The sequence below is a fragment of the Aspergillus aculeatinus genome, assembly GCF_003184765.1.
Source record: "Aspergillus aculeatinus CBS 121060 unplaced genomic scaffold BO66scaffold_72, whole genome shotgun sequence".
NCBI lineage: Eukaryota > Fungi > Ascomycota > Eurotiomycetes > Eurotiales > Aspergillaceae > Aspergillus > Aspergillus aculeatinus.
This window is the reverse complement of record NW_020291541.1, coordinates 58,611-74,352: the sequence shown is the minus strand read 5'-3', so window position 1 is coordinate 74,352 and position 15,742 is coordinate 58,611. Positions and strand designations below refer to the sequence as shown.

General features: G+C 49.7%; 7 protein-coding genes and 1 non-coding gene across 8 annotated transcripts; 2 read left to right on the top strand and 6 right to left on the bottom strand.

The window, feature by feature from the left end:
* Positions 1–61: 61 nt before the first annotated feature.
* On the bottom strand, positions 62–2,956 carry BO66DRAFT_360263 (uncharacterized protein). Its single transcript, XM_025644998.1, has 7 exons — positions 2,467–2,956; positions 1,928–2,413; positions 1,344–1,868; positions 1,134–1,272; positions 973–1,043; positions 848–921; positions 62–796 (listed from the first exon to the last, which is right to left on the bottom strand). Exons 1-7 carry the CDS (start codon positions 2,667–2,669, stop codon positions 84–86), a joined length of 2,211 nt encoding a protein of 736 aa, XP_025498660.1. The 5' UTR covers positions 2,670–2,956; the 3' UTR covers positions 62–83.
* Positions 2,957–2,990: 34 nt separating this feature from the next.
* On the bottom strand, positions 2,991–3,063 carry BO66DRAFT_t301. The gene has a single exon. It is a non-coding gene; the product is annotated as a tRNA-Lys (tRNA).
* A 270-nt stretch (positions 3,064–3,333) lies between these two features.
* BO66DRAFT_395925 (putative SNF7 family protein Fti1/Did2) lies at positions 3,334–4,438 on the bottom strand. The gene is made up of 2 exons (XM_025648343.1): positions 4,332–4,438; positions 3,334–4,213 (listed from the first exon to the last, which is right to left on the bottom strand). The coding sequence occupies exons 1-2, from the start codon at positions 4,374–4,376 to the stop codon at positions 3,629–3,631; spliced, it is 630 nt and encodes a 209-aa protein (XP_025498659.1). The 5' UTR covers positions 4,377–4,438; the 3' UTR covers positions 3,334–3,628.
* A 328-nt stretch (positions 4,439–4,766) lies between these two features.
* On the bottom strand, positions 4,767–6,745 carry BO66DRAFT_432420 (snoRNA-binding rRNA-processing protein ENP1). The gene is made up of 3 exons (XM_025650643.1): positions 6,226–6,745; positions 5,911–6,155; positions 4,767–5,848 (listed from the first exon to the last, which is right to left on the bottom strand). The coding sequence occupies exons 1-3, from the start codon at positions 6,595–6,597 to the stop codon at positions 4,978–4,980; spliced, it is 1,488 nt and encodes a 495-aa protein (XP_025498658.1). The 5' UTR covers positions 6,598–6,745; the 3' UTR covers positions 4,767–4,977.
* A 677-nt stretch (positions 6,746–7,422) lies between these two features.
* On the top strand, positions 7,423–9,497 carry BO66DRAFT_229785 (SPRY domain-containing protein). Its single transcript, XM_025642751.1, has one exon. It carries the CDS (start codon positions 7,538–7,540, stop codon positions 9,386–9,388), a length of 1,851 nt encoding a protein of 616 aa, XP_025498657.1. The 5' UTR covers positions 7,423–7,537; the 3' UTR covers positions 9,389–9,497.
* A 124-nt stretch (positions 9,498–9,621) lies between these two features.
* On the bottom strand, positions 9,622–11,584 carry BO66DRAFT_395922 (glutamyl-tRNA(Gln) amidotransferase subunit HER2). The gene is made up of 5 exons (XM_025648342.1): positions 11,567–11,584; positions 11,253–11,507; positions 10,861–11,185; positions 10,614–10,789; positions 9,622–10,557 (listed from the first exon to the last, which is right to left on the bottom strand). The coding sequence occupies exons 2-5, from the start codon at positions 11,392–11,394 to the stop codon at positions 9,686–9,688; spliced, it is 1,515 nt and encodes a 504-aa protein (XP_025498656.1). The 5' UTR covers positions 11,395–11,507; positions 11,567–11,584; the 3' UTR covers positions 9,622–9,685.
* Positions 11,585–11,833: 249 nt separating this feature from the next.
* Positions 11,834–13,627, top strand: BO66DRAFT_395921 (enoyl-[acyl-carrier-protein] reductase). Its single transcript, XM_025648341.1, has 2 exons — positions 11,834–12,265; positions 12,355–13,627. Exons 1-2 carry the CDS (start codon positions 12,033–12,035, stop codon positions 13,394–13,396), a joined length of 1,275 nt encoding a protein of 424 aa, XP_025498655.1. The 5' UTR covers positions 11,834–12,032; the 3' UTR covers positions 13,397–13,627.
* Positions 13,436–15,733, bottom strand: BO66DRAFT_463389 (metallophosphoesterase family protein; the record flags this gene model as incomplete). The annotated part of the gene is made up of 2 exons (XM_025652405.1): positions 13,436–15,468; positions 15,540–15,733. The coding sequence occupies 2 exons, from the start codon at positions 15,731–15,733 to the stop codon at positions 13,779–13,781; spliced, it is 1,884 nt and encodes a 627-aa protein (XP_025498654.1). The 3' UTR covers positions 13,436–13,778.
* Positions 15,734–15,742: the final 9 nt, after the last annotated feature.

Genomic DNA, 15,742 nt, shown 5'->3' with positions numbered 1-15,742 from the left:
GGAGAACTAGGATAAGCTACGAATTGTGAGTAAAACTGTTTGTTTGAATATAGTGAGAATGAACGGATTTGTGGAGCAATGAATTATATGCTGCTAATGTCGGTCGCATTGTTGCTTCCAAAATCAAGCCATTCCCAATGCGTCAAGTCATCCATAGGAATACCAGGAACAAAAGTCCCGAAGGCTGTGTCCACTTGGTTGACGGCATCAATAATTTGATCGTCAGACATGGCGGAGAATTGGATCGGTTCGGACCAGAACATTGAGGGCAATGAGGATGATTCCTGTGTTCTGATGACTGGCTCATATGAGTCTACTGTGGTTGGCGGCCGAGACCTTTCAGCCTGGTTTAGCGGTCGGATTTCGGGGGTTCTTTCAGGCTGCAAGCTCGAAGGAGAGCGCCGAATAAGCTCTCGCAGAAACCTTCCATAAAGTACCGAGGCTCCGTTCCTGTGGGTTGGGACAGCCCCTATTCTTTCCAGAACCGCCGCAGTTTCTTCAACCAGATTTCGCACGCTAGGGGCCAGGCTAGATCTGCTATCTGGCGGCATGGTACTTAAACTCAATGCCGAGCATGCCGCGAACGAAATCATGATAACAGTATTGTTCGGCATTGACTTCAACCGCGACTCACCCTGGATGGCTGCCCTCAGAACATTCAACGCAGACGAGAGGCCCGCTGCACGGAAAAACCTTTTCACGTCGAGTGGCGCTGTGGGATGGTTGATCACGCCCCCATATGTCGATAACTGCGTGTGTATAACCAAGATCTCAACATACGGTGGAAGAGATGATGCTTGATAAACTTTTAGCACCTGTTGAGGGAAAGGTGGCGACAGCTGCTTACCTTGGCCTTCGCCAATAGCCGGTGTCCAAGCCTTATACCATTGCCCGTAGAAACTCTCAATGTGCTGTTTTATCCTGAATACCGAGATCAGCTTGAATACTCCGAAACTCGTCAATCGTACGCACAGTTGAGCAGCTCCCGGGCCAGTATTCGTGGATTTATCGCACTCGGCTCTTATTCTTTTGAAAAGCTCATCCTATTAGGCGAGGTATGATGTTGTTTCTGTTAGAAGCGTTTCATAGTGGCCTTGCGCGGATTCGGTCCAGAGCAGGGAAAGTCAACTCACCAGATTTCTTCGGAGGACGGCCATGGAATTCATTGGACCATCACGAGAGTCGGCGATGTCAGAAAGGTGCCATTGATCACAGTTCTCAATGAGAGCTGTTGAGGGCACCGTATAATTTCTTCCCCGGGCAAGGCATACACTGTAGAGACCTTTTAGAATACTGCAGAGCAACTGATCTCCTCTGTATCGCCTCAAAATAAGAGATCTTACCCTCGTTCGAGTACGAAGAGCGCAATCCACGCCCTCTCGCGTCGTCGCAAGAGCCTACGACCCCATACAGAGTCTGAAGTCACGTCACCAAAGCCGTCCATCTGCAGTGCTCTCTTTGCATCGATGCATTCAGCTTTGGCAAGTCGTTTTAGAAGACTGCTGTCGAAGCTTGTTGAGGGCAGTACAATTTTGTTCAGAGATAGATCCAATGCAACAGTCAGAGCCATCGCGATATAGATGCAGGTATCGTCATCCCCTAAGTGGTTTCCGGGGTCCATCCACGGGACATTTACCATGAAAGCAAGAACTATCTCGACTGATCGATGCCGCTGAGTGATGACATCATGGGCTAGGAATGCACGATGTCTAGACAGTCTCTTCGATATTGCCGCGGCTGAGGGCAAGAACAACGCCGCTGCAGCCATCATCGAGGTGAACAGAAACGCAGACTGCGAACGGACAAATGACACACTATGGATCAGAGGGTCGAGGCCCCATCGAGTGTGGGCGAGGTTGCGGTAGAAACTGGACGGGATTAGTGATTCCGGTGGTTGAAGAAGAACTGGGCTTATCTTTGGACATACTATGAGAACAGCGATTCTGCTTCATCGAGCGTAACGAGCCCCAGCTCAATGGGATCCAACGTGGGACCAGTGTCCAAGCTTGCGCTGGTGGGAATAAAGAATGATGTGGCTGAGGCCATAGTGTCGCCGTCATCGACATTGTAGATTCCCGATGGCTGCAATAGCGTCGACGATGTCAATCGCGATACACCACGCATATCACTTGGTGACAGCTGTAAGTCGGAAGCGCGTGCAAGCAGTTGCAGGGGGTTCTCTGCATCATCCAGTGACAAGCCATCTCCCGGGTTGTCGTACTCAGCGGCTGATACAATAGACGATCCAGCGGGTTCCTCTGATAAATCCTCCGTCTCGCTATGCGGATTTTGCCCTTGTATGTTGTCGAGCAGTCCCCGAAGGTTCGAGATCAAGTTTTGGGCATCCTCGGCCCGGGGCCGCTTGATAGCCTGCTCAATCTGATGCAGTGCCTTCTCCAGTCCTTTACGTTTACTGACATTAGTGTGTCAGTACTTGTTGTCATTGCAAGTCATGTAGATGTATACGGGGCGCACTTTTTGACACCCTTCTGTCGACCTACATGGTGACTCGGAATCACACATGTCGCATCGGCTTGCCTGCATCGATCACAGGATGTTTCGTCCTTGGTTCGATTGCATCGAACTTTGCTTTTCCTACAGTTCAAGCAGGCCGCCTGTCGAGAATGCGACATCGGGTGTGTATCAAGAGGGAGTGATAGATTATCCATTGCGATGTCCCGGAAGGGGGTACGTTGGGAAGCAGATATATATGTGTGTGATCTGCGGGTGTCACCATCAGGCAGTATGGACGCTCATGAAGGGATGCGGCATTCCTCCCCGATCTGAGGGATGCCAACAGGCAGGGCGATAGTAACAGCGATGTTGTATTTGCACACTGCTCTGGGTTATTCACAGGTCTCACCTCGAGCGTGGGTTGCAATCTGTAGGAGAAGCATGCGTTAGGGAGGGGGGATGTACAAAAAGTGAGTGCTAGATATAGTCAACAGCTCAGCCACGGAGATCGGAAAAAACAAATGGATGATAATGGAAGCCGAACGCGGGGGTTGAACCCGCAACCTTGAGATTAAGAGTCTCACGCTCTGCCGATTGAGCTAGCCCGGCTACGTCATGCCTCAAACTTTGTCAAGATAATTTCATAAATTGTTGCAAGCCACAATAACCACGAGCATTTTGCAGGCAGGTCATGTTAGTAGTCGGTTCGTTAGCTCGGGTAAACGGAAGTCATTTATGCTAGACCACTTGTTTGGGTAATGAAGCGAATCTGCGATCGATCAAACCCCTGAAGATATCCTGGAATGTAAGTGTATACCACCAGAGGAGGTCCCAAGCATTAAACCTATTTAATGCTAATGAGGAGAATCGAAATGAATCAGCAAGTAAACATGGCTCGGCCATGAATTAGATTGTATGGCCTAGTTGTTGATCGATATATGACAGGTCATCGTGCCATATGCTCTGTGTCGAAGCCCTTTAGGATATCGCTTGATGAAGATGAAATAAGAAGCAGCCGGTTAACACCCAAAGCAGCAATCTGAACAACAAGCCTGACAAGTAATAATGAAAATGCCACTTGCCTCCACCGTGTTCGCGTCAACACATATTGCTCAAAATTCAAGATACAAGAACAAAACAAAACAAACGGAGTATAGACCATACAGAGTCACATCTAATTTGCTGCCCGTAGAGCTCTTAGTCTAGCCCCCAGACCATCCTCCAGCTCCGAGTCAACTTGCTTCTGATCCCTGACTTCCTCACGAGGAGCAGCATCCTGCTCTAATGCTATGCGCAGATCTACGCCGGCATCGTCTGCAAGTTGTTCCATCAAGCGATCAACATCGGCCTCACCCTCCGCACCGTATTCCTGCATCGAAACACCCTGGGCGACATCCTCTATGGCACTGCTTGCTATTTTGAAATCCTCGGAGCGAGCCAGAAAATTGTTTGCGTGTGAGACCAGATTCTCTAGGTTGACACTTTTCGAAGCCGCATCCAGCCCCCTTGAAGCTAAGGCAAGAGTCCGGGAGGTATCTCGCGTACTTTGTGCTGCCTTGAGTTCGTTGATGATGACATCTGCGCGAGCAGCCTCGGCTCGGAGAGTCACTTGCCTTCTCTTCTCACGTACAGCAGATGCGGCATGAATGCGAGCGATTTGAAACTCTCTATTTTTCATTGCCTTGTCGGCCTTCGCCTTCTCAGATTTGAACGTCGCTTCGGCACGGGCAGACTCTTTTTTCAAGCGATTGGAGTGCAGCTACAAATTGTAACAAGAATATTGCGTGAGTTAAGGTGGAAGCTTCAGCATAAAATGCGGTTGGTCGCAGCGAGATAGCAATGCTATCACTGCTGCGGGACAGAGAACACACACACACCTTGACATTGGTACGAGCCTCAAAGATCGGGTCCTTTCGAACCATGTTGGGCAGTGAGTAGGCTAACACCAAAAATTGACACTTCGAAGTATTGAGAGGAAACAAAGCCAAAATGACCGACGCTTTAGGAGGACGGATTAGGCTACTTTCTCAGAAGGGGCAACGATAGCGGCGCGGCGGCGACTTAGCGTGGCAACGTCATCCCGAATGCCGTATCACCGCACTTCCACTCCGGATGTTAAGTAGCTACACCACAGTAGACAATGCAGAAAAACAGCAGGCTGGGTACTCATGCAAGATTAGTAGAATCGATCTCTGGCCACTAAGATTGCTCTGGTCGTGTATTGAGTTTGCAACATTCATATGGTTCTTCACATTGATGTATGTCTACTGAAATGACTACTTTATTTACAATGTGTGTGTATGTAGCTTTGTCACCTTGATTAATTTAAAAACTGAATATGATTTCGTGAATATCGGAAAAGTTCATATCTCTAAGAGCCGGGAGCAAACAAAAAAGAAGAATAGAAATATGCGCAAATTCGACTGTCCCAAATAACGCCAATGCCAGTCACGACCCTGATCATGTCACAGCTAAATGCAAGGGGATGAGCCATTCCCGACACATGACTTCGTGGCGATTAGACTATAATGTGACATCCATCGTATCATCACCGGCATCGACTGCACCTTGCCGTTCAGAATCAGGTAAAACAACCCCTCTTCCTCTACCGGCGAGCAATTCGCGCCTAACCTCGGGTCCAATGTCTTTGTGCCCTTGAACCAAGAGCAAGTCAAGGAGAGCCTCTCGTTGGTCCTCGGTGATATCGTTACGGTAGCGTTGAGCGAACACCAGCAATGACTGGTGCCACAAGACAGGAAGCTTGTAAGCCTTAGCGTCACGGGATGGCCCATCTATCATCATTGACTCGTCTGCACTGTCGTTCGCGCGGAAACGCAGGAAGTGAAAGACAAGCGCATCAATGACCTTGTATGGAAGTGCGTACTTCTTCTCCAAAAAGATGCGAATGAAGACATTGACCGCACCAGTACTCTCCAGAGATCGCAGGGATTGTTCCGCGGCAAGGTCGCACATACGAAGCAAAGCCGCAGCCGAATGCAGGACCGGAATCGAGACTCGAGCAATGACGGAGGAGACAATATGGGCTTCGCGAAGAGTACATGTTCCGCTGGAAACTAGGGGAAACAGCAGTCCCTTGAAGAAGCAAGCGGGCTTGTAGAGTGCTTTCTTCATTGCATTGTAGGTATGGACATTGAGCTTCTTGGTCTCATGTATTTCCTCACGGACACGATCGAGCAGTACCGTCGAGATAAACTCCTGTGCAACTGCAGGCTTAGAGGATATGAAGATTCTTGTACCGGCATAAACAGCGTTGGCAGACCAGGATTCTGGGCGTGTAATCGAGAGAAGAGTCGGCCAGTTGGGAACAGAGGGGAGAATTTTGAAAGGTTTCGGAAGGGGGCCTGACTTGTAGCGAGAGAGAATCATACCGACTCTGGGTTTCTCATTAGCATTCAAAAAGTTCAATGTAAAGCAGCTTGAGCATAGAAATCTCACTTCTCGTAAACCTCAACCGCCTTCGCGGGGATCTGAACAGCATCTTCCGCCAACCCTCCGCCTTGAATGTACGGCCCACCTTCGCCAGCCTGTCTGGCTTCATGTTCTGCGATCTTTTCAAGGATCAAATCCGCCAGATTTGTGGTCTGGCCCTCGGCCCCCGGTGCACTAGGGTTGAATATCGGATCCTCATCCCCCCCGGGAACGAACTTGTGAAACATGTCAAGATCATTAGGATCAACTTCCTGAGGGTATAGTCAATATATGTACAGCCTTCGAAATCCTAGGGAAATAGAAAGAACCGAGGTAGCATACCACTTCTTCGACTTCCTCCACATCGTCCCATTGCTCATCTTGAAACCTCTCGTCATCCGACAAGAATTCTTCGTCTTCTAGACGAGACTCAAAGTCGAAGGCAGTATTCGTCTTGTCTGTTGTTGCGCCCATCGAGAGTTTTTGCTCTGCGGCATCCTCCTCTGCCAATTCCTGCCCGATGCGCAGGATCTTGCTAGACATTTTCGCATCAACGAATCTTTCGCCATCTTCTTGCTCCTCATCTTGACGGGATTTGCGATTAGCCTTTTTGCTTGCTTGGGTTCTTAAGTGACCAGCTGGGGTTAACATATCCTCGGCGAGAGGATTGTGCCGGCGGGCAGCGACGGAGCGAGATGCTGCTGCTTTAGGCATGTTGAGTCACTTTCGACACCCCTTAGAGCAACCTTGTATATTTAGGATTCGTCTGAGTTCAGAAGAAATAATCAGGTTAAAAGTTCTAGCCCATCAATCCGCCAGGGCAAGATGCATGAAACGAATGCTATTCGCCTCTATATTATCCTTTGACAAATGTGTGTGAATTTCAAGATCATGCGGTTCTATTTTTTTTTCTGCCATTCTCATGTCTGACCGCCTTTAAACTCGTATCATGAGTGGCTCAATTCGAAACCTACCGCCCATACCCCTCCATTATGGGGATTGGTTCAAGGTTGCCCGTGCTTATAAACCTCATTCGGATTAGGAAAATGCCGGCAGTAGTGACCCGTGACCCTGACCGTACCAACCTAGTAGATATCTTCACCGCCCCATAGTTATCTCGCTCGAATGCTTTCCGCCCTTGCAAGTTGGTTCTCGGAGACCAAATAACTTCGAATATGGTGCTCATCAAATATTGCTATGGCTGGTGATCATACAGCGCAGCCTAAATACTTTCGGCAAATTCAAAATACATGCTCGTTCGCTTTCAGGTAAGTTGCTGGTGGGTTTTATCAATTAGTACTAGCTTCATGTTTTGTCATAGTCCTTTGTATTTGCAGATGATGGGGACTGCAAGTTATCTGCTGACTATCAGCCAAGCACACCTGGGGCTTTCCTTTTCTTCCAAATTCCGTTTATGCTTCTAACTAGTCATAATCGCCTCAGGAGCTTGCAGTTCCGAGTGCACACAGACAGGCCTTCTAATTCATTAGAAGCTTGAGTCCTTCTACCTGTCACGTCAATACGATTTCTTAGAGAATTTAAGGCGACCCCAGTTGAAGGTCTAGGCGTTCTAGGAGTGCTTCAATTCAGAAAAATAGTGTGTTGTGGCGACGTCAAACCCCGGCTATTCTCATATCATAAGGCCCTCGCCGCCATGGCTTCTACGCAACAGACAGGGGTTTCTGCGCCTCCCTCCAATGTGGAATCTCCAACAGTGCCCTCTGGGGGCGCACCGCTCGGTGGGTCCCTAGCAGACACAAATGTCAGATCTTCTCCTGCGCCGCCTAGTAATGCATCAGTACAAGCCGATAGTACAAGGTCGAAGCGCACAAAACGGGATAGCCGCAAGAAGCGCGAGGCTAGAGCTCTGGATCAAGAATCACAGCCCACCAAGAAGAGGACTATTACTGTTCAAAGCACCGCGCTTCCGAGTTCGGACTTAAGCATCTTGCGACCTCTGTTGCTTGCTGAGCCTCGAGCTTCGGATTTACTGCCCCCGCAACCTCGTCAGATGAATTTGGTGAACACAAAGAAGTCAGAGGTTACGGGTCAGAGCTGGGATTTTTATGAGGTTGTCGACAAGCTTACGAATAAGAATGGTTTCCGTTATAGCTACGCAATTGCCGACCCAGCCTTTCCACACATCAAGTATCGACAAACTGATGTCTCACCCTACCATGCTCGGTTTAGCTTTGAAGACTCACCCGCTGCGATTCTCTTCACTGAAGATGCTCGTGCTGTAACGACCAACGAGCCTTGGCATACTGCACGAGCCAACGTGTGCGCGCGAGAAGGATCTTACTATTATGAGGCGCGCATAGTAAGTGGTGTTGTGAATGATTCACCGCCAGCTTCAGTTGGAAGCACTTTTCCTGCACGAGGTCATGTCCGTCTCGGATTCGCACGGAGGGAAGCTGATCTTGATGTCAATGTCGGAATAGACTGTTACGGCTATGGTATACGTGATGTGAATGGCGAGGTGGTCAACCGAATGCGTTGCGAATACTTCTTTCCAAAAGGCGAGTCCATTCGAGAAGGGGATGTCATTGGGCTTCTAATCACGCTGCCCCCCCTGGCCCTTCACAAGAAAATCGTTGAAGGCACATATGAGCCCAATGCCCATGGTGATGCTTCAATCACGACTTCAGACCCACCGTCCGTCACCAACATCATCCGTGACCGCATTCCGTTCCATTACAAGTCCGATTTCTGCTGGCAACAATCAAATGTTTTCCCCACGAAACAACTACGGGATTATGCATTCAACCTTAAAGAGACGCCGACATTCGGCCCGCCTTCCCCGCTCAATGGCGAAGATGCATCTTTACGTACTCTTCCAGGTTCCAGTATCACAGTATTCAAAAATGGAGTGAAGATGGGCACTCCCTTCAAAGAACTGTATGCCTTTCTCCCTCCCGCGAGCAGATTGGCCAATGGCACCAATAATCTGGGAATTGGAGAGCGTGAGAACGCCGATGATGGGATGATCGGTTATTACCCTGCTGTTAGTTGTTACGGTGGAGGTGCTGTTGAATGCCGCTTCGATGGCCCATGGTGGTTTGGTCCGCCAGCCCATACCGAGAGCAACGAGCCAGTGTACGGAATAGGAGAGCGATTTAACGAGCAGATAGTTGAAGATGTCATCGCCGATATCGTTGATGAAGTGGAAGCCATGTGCGTTTGGGGCGGTGTGGATGGTAATGTTGTTGGCAATGCTGAAGTCGATGGGTCTGGTCCTGGAGCAGTTGTCGGGGGCTCGGAGGTGATGAGGGGGGGCGTGGAGATTGCCTACGAGTCTACTATACCATCCGATTCTAGAGTTCATGATGCAACTCTAGCCAACGTCACTAGCCACGAGCCCGCCACTCTAGGGGACCATGGCCCAGGTCGCACCACTTCTGAAAATGTGATGAGTCTTGATACTGCGGGTACACTTGATCTGGGGACACAATTGTCTGCGGCACTAGACACCGCGGCGGGCGATGAAGACGTGGAAATGTCATGAACGACGAAATTCGATTCGCATCGCATGATACCCTTTTGTATGATATTTGTATTCAAAGACATGAACCTAGTCACCGAATTCGAAGGTCCTATGTCGAATTTCTTGCGGCAATGGCAAGGATATACACACGTATGCTTAATAGTCAACAGTACCTACCTCAAGGCTGCGTCAGCGCTCACAAAGCTGGAGTGGTGGTTTTTATCTTCAGATGGGAATCGAATTGATGTAGTGTATAAGTTTCTTCGATCGAATCTTAAGTCTATTACAAGATTTTCCTATTTCAAGATTTTCCTATTTCTAAAGGCGCTTGTTGGAGAGCATTCCGGCCACTTCCAAGACTAGGGCGTCATCACCGTACTGGCCTATTATTTGGACGCCGACCAAGCTCTCAGTGCTTTCGTCCGTGACCGGGACTGAGGCAGCTGGAAGACCTGCCAAGCTGGCAGGCACTGTCAAGACATCATTCATATAAGCATCCAAGGGGGAGCAATTGGCGCCTTCGCCAACAAGGTTCGACAGAGCTGGCGGCGAAGAGGGTGCCGTCGGACATATCAAAACATCAACTTGGGCTTGGCTGCCCTTATAATTCACTTCATCCCCATCAAGTGGACGAGGCATTAGTGGATGTTTGGCCAGGAAAATCGCATTGAAATCTCGCTGTACGAGACGACGAATGCGCTGCGCCTGTATGAAGTAGTTGTCTATAGCGCCGGCGCTTAGACTAAAAGCCCCAAGTAAGATTCTTCGCTTGACTTCGGACCCTAATCCCTCGCCTCGCGTTCGTGCATATAGATAGCTGTTCATCTGAGGATGGTAGTGGTCACCATTGAGACTCGTTCCATAACGAACGCCGTCATATTTAGCTAGGTTAGAAGATGCTTCAGCGGGCGCAAGGACATAATAGGCTGACAAGGCAATCTGGGTCGTTGGAAGAGACACAGGGTGGATAGTATGTCCCTGCTGTAGCATATGATTCAGTGAGCGAGACCAGGCACGTCGTACGGAAGGTGCCAGCTCAGAAATGTTGTATTCTACCGGAACGCCAATCTTGAGGGAATTCGTCGTCGTCCGAGATGCAAGGCGAGGTGAGGTGAAGTGGTCATCGATCCGCGATCGAGTACCAGGAGATAGATTAGTTGGGTCGCGCGGGTCGTGCTGGTTCAGTATGTCTGCGGAAATTAGCAACTTCTTTGAGGTGATACATTGTGAATACGAGAATGCATACCAAATACATCACGTACACTAGACACCTCTCTCCCGAAAATACCCACTGTATCCAATGAGTTCGCATAAGCGACTACCCCCCAGCGGGAAATCAGTCCGTAAGAAGGCTTGAAACCCACTATCCCCGTGTAGGCGGCAGGGAGCCGAACAGAGCCCCCCGTGTCAGTTCCCAGTGCTCTGTATGTGTGTATATTGTTAGATGTCGTCCTCCATGACCCGATGGGTGCTTCGATAGAGACCACACGTACGTATAACATTGTTCTGTAGCAACAGCCACCGCACTGCCCCCCGAGCTTCCGCCGGCTGATAGATCTTCTGCATTGCGACTGCGGTACATATTTTTGACGGGACCGAAATAGGAATTCACCGAGTGCGAGCCCATCCCAAATTCATCAAGGTTCGCCTTCCCGGCCACAATGGCCCCAGCATCCTCCAATTGTTGGACGATAGTCGCATTGAAAGGACTGGTAAACTTATCTAGAGCTCTCGAAGCACATGTGGTTGGAAGTTCGCGTGTACATATGTTATCCTTGATAACCACTAGCCGTCCATCTAGCCGTGACTCAGGTCGACCTGCGCAAGTATGAGGAAAAGAAGAAGATCAAGACAGTAGCGTGAAGTTGTCAAATATTGGTGGTACCTTGTGCGCGCCGCGTATCTGCCTCTCTGATTCGATCCAGCCATTGGCCTGAGGAGTGCAATGTACTGATTAAGGCATTTAGAGCGGTGTATGAATTCTGGTTGGCGATGCATCTCTCTGCTTCGCGCAAGAGGGAGGACATTTAGGATTTAGTATGATACAGTGAGTTAGGCTGCGTTGTGAAACGAGAGAATGCGGAGAAGAGGCGGAGACCAACATAGAGAGGGCAATATTTCCGAGTGAACCCTCTACATCCTTTGCATGCGCCGAGCGGTGAGCATTAATGCCGAATTCTGTATCGGTAAATACCTTACCTGTAGTCGACAGCTCTCTCTGGTACCTGAAGACCGAGAAGTCTCTCTCCGTACTGCTTGTGTATGTGTTTCCAGTTGCTTTAGTTCAAAATGTAAAATCTAAAACCGCAAGAGACCTGAGCGATATGTGCACGGGTTGACAGCTTCAGATGACTCAAGCTACAATAAAGCTTGCGATTACTCCGTACTGTACATAGGTCAGTTGATTTAAGTACACCCGTGACAGTACGTACTCCGTACGGAGACTGCAGCTGGAAAAGTCATACCCGCAACGCCGTCTCTCCAGCTCCGTCAGCCCGAAGAGAAAACGACGTCATGCACATGCTATCTCTTTCTTTCGCTCTCCCTTCCCCTGACTTTTCTTTCTCCCCCAGGAGACCGGCGAAGTGCTTCAGAATCATCTACGATATATCACAACGTGAGGATTGACTCTGTTCGTCGGAGAATATTGTTCGACCCTGTCAATATGCTCTACAACAGCTTGGTACGGTCAGCGTTCGGTGCTTCCCGCAGCCGCGTCGGAGGACTGAGTTCCAGAGTCAGAGTCTCTGCGTCGCTCACTGCGCCGACGCAAAATCAATGGCAAGAATTCAATTGCCGTCACTCAGTGGAGAGCAAAAGATGGATCTCGGTCTACGGGTACACCCAGGCTAAGGCCCTCGTTTATTCTCGTTACGGGGAACCTAAGGATGTTCTGCAGTAAGTCTTGTCTATGCCCCGTGCCCCAGGGCCTTTCCTGGCTCTTCGAAGCACGCAAATGCAGGACTGTGGCTGAGACTTAGCTTAAGGCTTCACAAGCATTCTATATCGGCGCCCCATGGAACCCAAGTCAACCTTCGTCTACTTGCTGCTCCGCTAAATCCAGCTGATGTGAACCAGATCCAAGGCGTCTATCCGAGTAAGCCACCCTTCCAGACATCGCTTGGTACACAAGCACCGTGCGCTGTAGCCGGTAATGAAGGCGCGTTTGAGGTCATCGCTACGGGCTCACATGTCACCAACCTCAGCAAGGGAGATTGGGTGGTTATGAAGCAGACTGGACAGGGGACCTGGCGCACTCACGCTCAGATGGACGAGTCTCAACTGATCAGGATCGAAAATAAGGAAGGCCTGACCCCGCTTCAGATCAGTACCGTCAGCGTGAATCCTGTGACCGCGTACCGGATGATCAAGGATTTTTGTGACTGGGACTGGATGCGCGCTGGGGAAGAATGGTTGATTCAAAATGGAGCAAATAGCGGTGTTGGACGAGCTACCATCCAACTGGCGCGAGAATGGGGCATCAAAACACTAAATGTTGTGCGGGAACGGAAGACGCCCGAGGAGACCGAAAAATTGAAGCAGGAACTGCGTGACCTGGGCGCGACGGCCGTGGTGACAGAAGCCGAGCTGCTCTCCGGCGAATTCAAGAATCTTGTGCATGATCTTACACGCAAGGGGAGGGAGCCAATCCGGTTGGCCCTGAACTGCGTTGGCGGGAAAAGCGCGACTGCGCTAGCCAAAACGCTTGCACCGGGCTCGCGTCTAGTCACATATGGAGCCATGTCGAAGCAGCCGGTTGCCCTGCCATCCGGTCTGCTCATATTCAAGGATCTTGTTTTTCATGGATTCTGGGTCAGCAAATGGGGCGACAAGAACCCACAGCTCAAGGAAAACACAATCAATGATGTGTTGCAGTTGACCCGGACAGGCAAGTTCAAGGATATTCCCGTGGAGGAGCTTAAATGGCGTTGGGACACAGAGTGTGCGGAGCTTGTAGGGGGCGTGCAGGAAACACTCAGTGGCTTCCGGAGTGGAAAGGGCTTGCTCCGGTACGAGGCAGAGGAATGAATCCCGCATAGAAGTGTGAATTTACTTATGACAGCACCGAAGCGCAAGCTTGAAATTCGGCCGTGACAATCGTGCAAAGCTAGTCAATCTTGCTTACATGTATAATAAAATTGTCGATCCACTCCCCCAAAGGGGTAACTTTCATTATCATGTTCATATGGAGGTCTCCTGAGAAGAAGCCCCTCCAGCAAGCTACAAGTGATACTGAACAATTGATTTCTTGCTTCTCAGTACAGGAAAACAAGGAAGCTATGAGATCTGGCGATCTACGATGGCGCATGCCGTCTGTCAATTTCGTAGCTCCAACACCCAAGGAAACGGAGGCCGTCAAGCATCATATTCTGCATCGGTCAATGTGTCCGGTCACGAAATTCAGTTCGGATCACAAAGACCCGTCTTCGCAGCCCCAGTTCGTCTTGACCCAGTTCAGAATCAGGCTTGTTAGACTAGTGGATGGCATGTAGACGTCACTGTCTCGCGTAAAATCCACATCAAGGCTTGCAAACTTGGCCGCTAGAGCTACATAGGGCTCAATAAAATCGATGTAAACCAAATCCACCGTTTCAGGCTGGTCAGATGCGGTCGGAGATACCAGGGATTGAATGCAGTTTGGTACTCGATAGAATGTGAGAGGAGAATGGACGGTATCATCACCATCAGTCCCAGCATCATCGGTGGTAGTATACCCTGGAATTAGGTTAGGCCCGGCATAGTCCTTCATTGAAAGTAAAGCCTGGTCGGTAAGCGAGTCTGGAGCGTACCATCCAGGGCGCAAACTCTCGCCACGGTTAGCGTCTGCATGTGCTGATTGCTCAGGCGGTGCGAGTGGCCAGGTCGCTAGACCTACATGTTGACGCTGCTCGGTCATTATTTGAGGCTGTTTGTTGAGTACCTCGACCACGAACTTCGCTTTGTGGTAAGGAACATCTTTGACGTAACGGAAACCACTGGAAAAGGGGGAGACAATATATGTTGTATCCTGGGTGAAAGGGCCTCTGAAAATATCGAAGCGAATAGCCCCCGTATTAACAATAGCAAGCGCTGGCTTGCCAGTACGTGACTCATCTTTTAGAGAGACGGAGAGCACTTCTTCCTCTAGCCATGTGTATATATTGTTCTCGTGAGGGTACTTGACGCGTGACATCCAGAGATCCCTCGGAGCACAACCGTGAACTTTGTCCAACTTGAGAGCGCTTCTGGATTGTTGTATAAGTAAGGATACATTCCGGCCATGCTCCGTGTGGAATGTGCCCTCATCCAGGCCGGTGTGGTGGTAGAATGAGAACAAATTGTTATCGATATACTTCCGACTAAACTTAGGCGCTGCCAGGGCGGGCTTTATGTGATGTTTGCTGGTAGACAGCCCATCGATTGACATGAAGCCAATAGTTTCCATGAAACGGCCACTCGCAAGACCGTAGGCTTTGGAGTCGTACCGCACATAATCCCGAATGTGGTAATGCCCCCCAAAGAACTGGATAGGTGTATCCCACCGGATAGCGCGGATCTCCCGGTACACAGCATCATATTCAACGGAGCGCACAGGGACATGACCAAGGACGAGAAAGAGGTCCACATCTTTATCTCTAATGGCTTCTTGGAACCAGTCTTCTTTGATAGTCTGCTCTACAGACCTAACAATAGTGTTGTTGTCATTCTTCTTAAAATTGAACAGAAAGCCGAAGGCAATGATGCGAATCCCTTGGTTTTGCGTGGTAAATTTCTTAAAGCGAGGCGCCAAAGGAACGAATTCGTTAATTGCTGGGTGTAGAATATCGATATTCGATGCTAGGTAATTTCCACGAAAGTTGGGAATCGTGGTGAAGAACTCTGCTTGGGACGTCGTCCGATTGTACAGCTCATGGTTTCCCGATGACAGAAGGTCTATGTGTTGTTCTCGCAGGATCTCGGAGAGGTAGACGCCCTTGGGCTCCGAAGAATCATACAGACCATTACCTTCAACTCGATCACCTGTATCGATGACCAACAGATCTGAGCCATCCGATTCGGCTTTGTCGCGCATACGGGCGGCAAAAGAGATGTAGTCCCCCCAGTCCGCCGCATAAGAGGGTCTAGCACACGGGCACTCAATCAGCAAGAACCCATTTGGTAAAGCTTTGAAAAGGACATCCGAGTTTCATACTCTTGTAAGTGTCCAGCCAACCAGCCGTGGGTGTCTGTAGTATGTAGAAAGTTGAGTTGCCCCAATTCCAGGTCGCGCAATGGCGCAGCGACAGGGTCCGGAGCAGAGGGCTGTAGTGCGCAGACGATCGAGGTAAAGGGAGAGGACGACAGCAAGAGCACTAGAGCTGCTGCTGCAAAAGAAGTATGGGTCATGATGATTTG

What these genes read in the sequence shown, in the direction of transcription:
- BO66DRAFT_395921 (XM_025648341.1), top strand. Translation starts at nt 12,033, where the DNA reads ATGCTCTACAACAGCTTGGTACGGTCAGCGTTCGGTGCTTCCCGCAGC. An exon ending in GAACCTAAGGATGTTCTGCA is followed by an intron (nt 12,266 to 12,354) that starts GTAAGTCTTGTC and finishes ACTTAGCTTAAG; the next exon opens with GCTTCACAAGCATTCTATAT.
- BO66DRAFT_395925 (XM_025648343.1), bottom strand. Translation starts at nt 4,376, where the DNA reads ATGGTTCGAAAGGACCCGATCTTTGAGGCTCGTACCAATGTCAAG. An exon ending in AGGCTCGTACCAATGTCAAG is followed by an intron (nt 4,214 to 4,331) that starts GTGTGTGTGTGT and finishes TACAATTTGTAG; the next exon opens with CTGCACTCCAATCGCTTGAA.
- BO66DRAFT_395922 (XM_025648342.1), bottom strand. Translation starts at nt 11,394, where the DNA reads ATGTCCTCCCTCTTGCGCGAAGCAGAGAGATGCATCGCCAACCAGAAT. An exon ending in AGATACGCGGCGCGCACAAG is followed by an intron (nt 11,186 to 11,252) that starts GTACCACCAATA and finishes ATACTTGCGCAG; the next exon opens with GTCGACCTGAGTCACGGCTA. An exon ending in TAGTGTACGTGATGTATTTG is followed by an intron (nt 10,558 to 10,613) that starts GTATGCATTCTC and finishes TAATTTCCGCAG; the next exon opens with ACATACTGAACCAGCACGAC.
- BO66DRAFT_432420 (XM_025650643.1), bottom strand. Translation starts at nt 6,597, where the DNA reads ATGCCTAAAGCAGCAGCATCTCGCTCCGTCGCTGCCCGCCGGCACAAT. An exon ending in TGGAGGAAGTCGAAGAAGTG is followed by an intron (nt 6,156 to 6,225) that starts GTATGCTACCTC and finishes CTATACCCTCAG; the next exon opens with GAAGTTGATCCTAATGATCT. An exon ending in GCGGTTGAGGTTTACGAGAA is followed by an intron (nt 5,849 to 5,910) that starts GTGAGATTTCTA and finishes TGAGAAACCCAG; the next exon opens with AGTCGGTATGATTCTCTCTC.
- BO66DRAFT_229785 (XM_025642751.1), top strand. Translation starts at nt 7,538, where the DNA reads ATGGCTTCTACGCAACAGACAGGGGTTTCTGCGCCTCCCTCCAATGTG.
- BO66DRAFT_360263 (XM_025644998.1), bottom strand. Translation starts at nt 2,669, where the DNA reads ATGGATAATCTATCACTCCCTCTTGATACACACCCGATGTCGCATTCT. An exon ending in GGTGTCAAAAAGTGCGCCCC is followed by an intron (nt 2,414 to 2,466) that starts GTATACATCTAC and finishes CACTAATGTCAG; the next exon opens with TAAACGTAAAGGACTGGAGA. An exon ending in GGCCCGGGAGCTGCTCAACT is followed by an intron (nt 922 to 972) that starts GTGCGTACGATT and finishes CTCGGTATTCAG; the next exon opens with GATAAAACAGCACATTGAGA.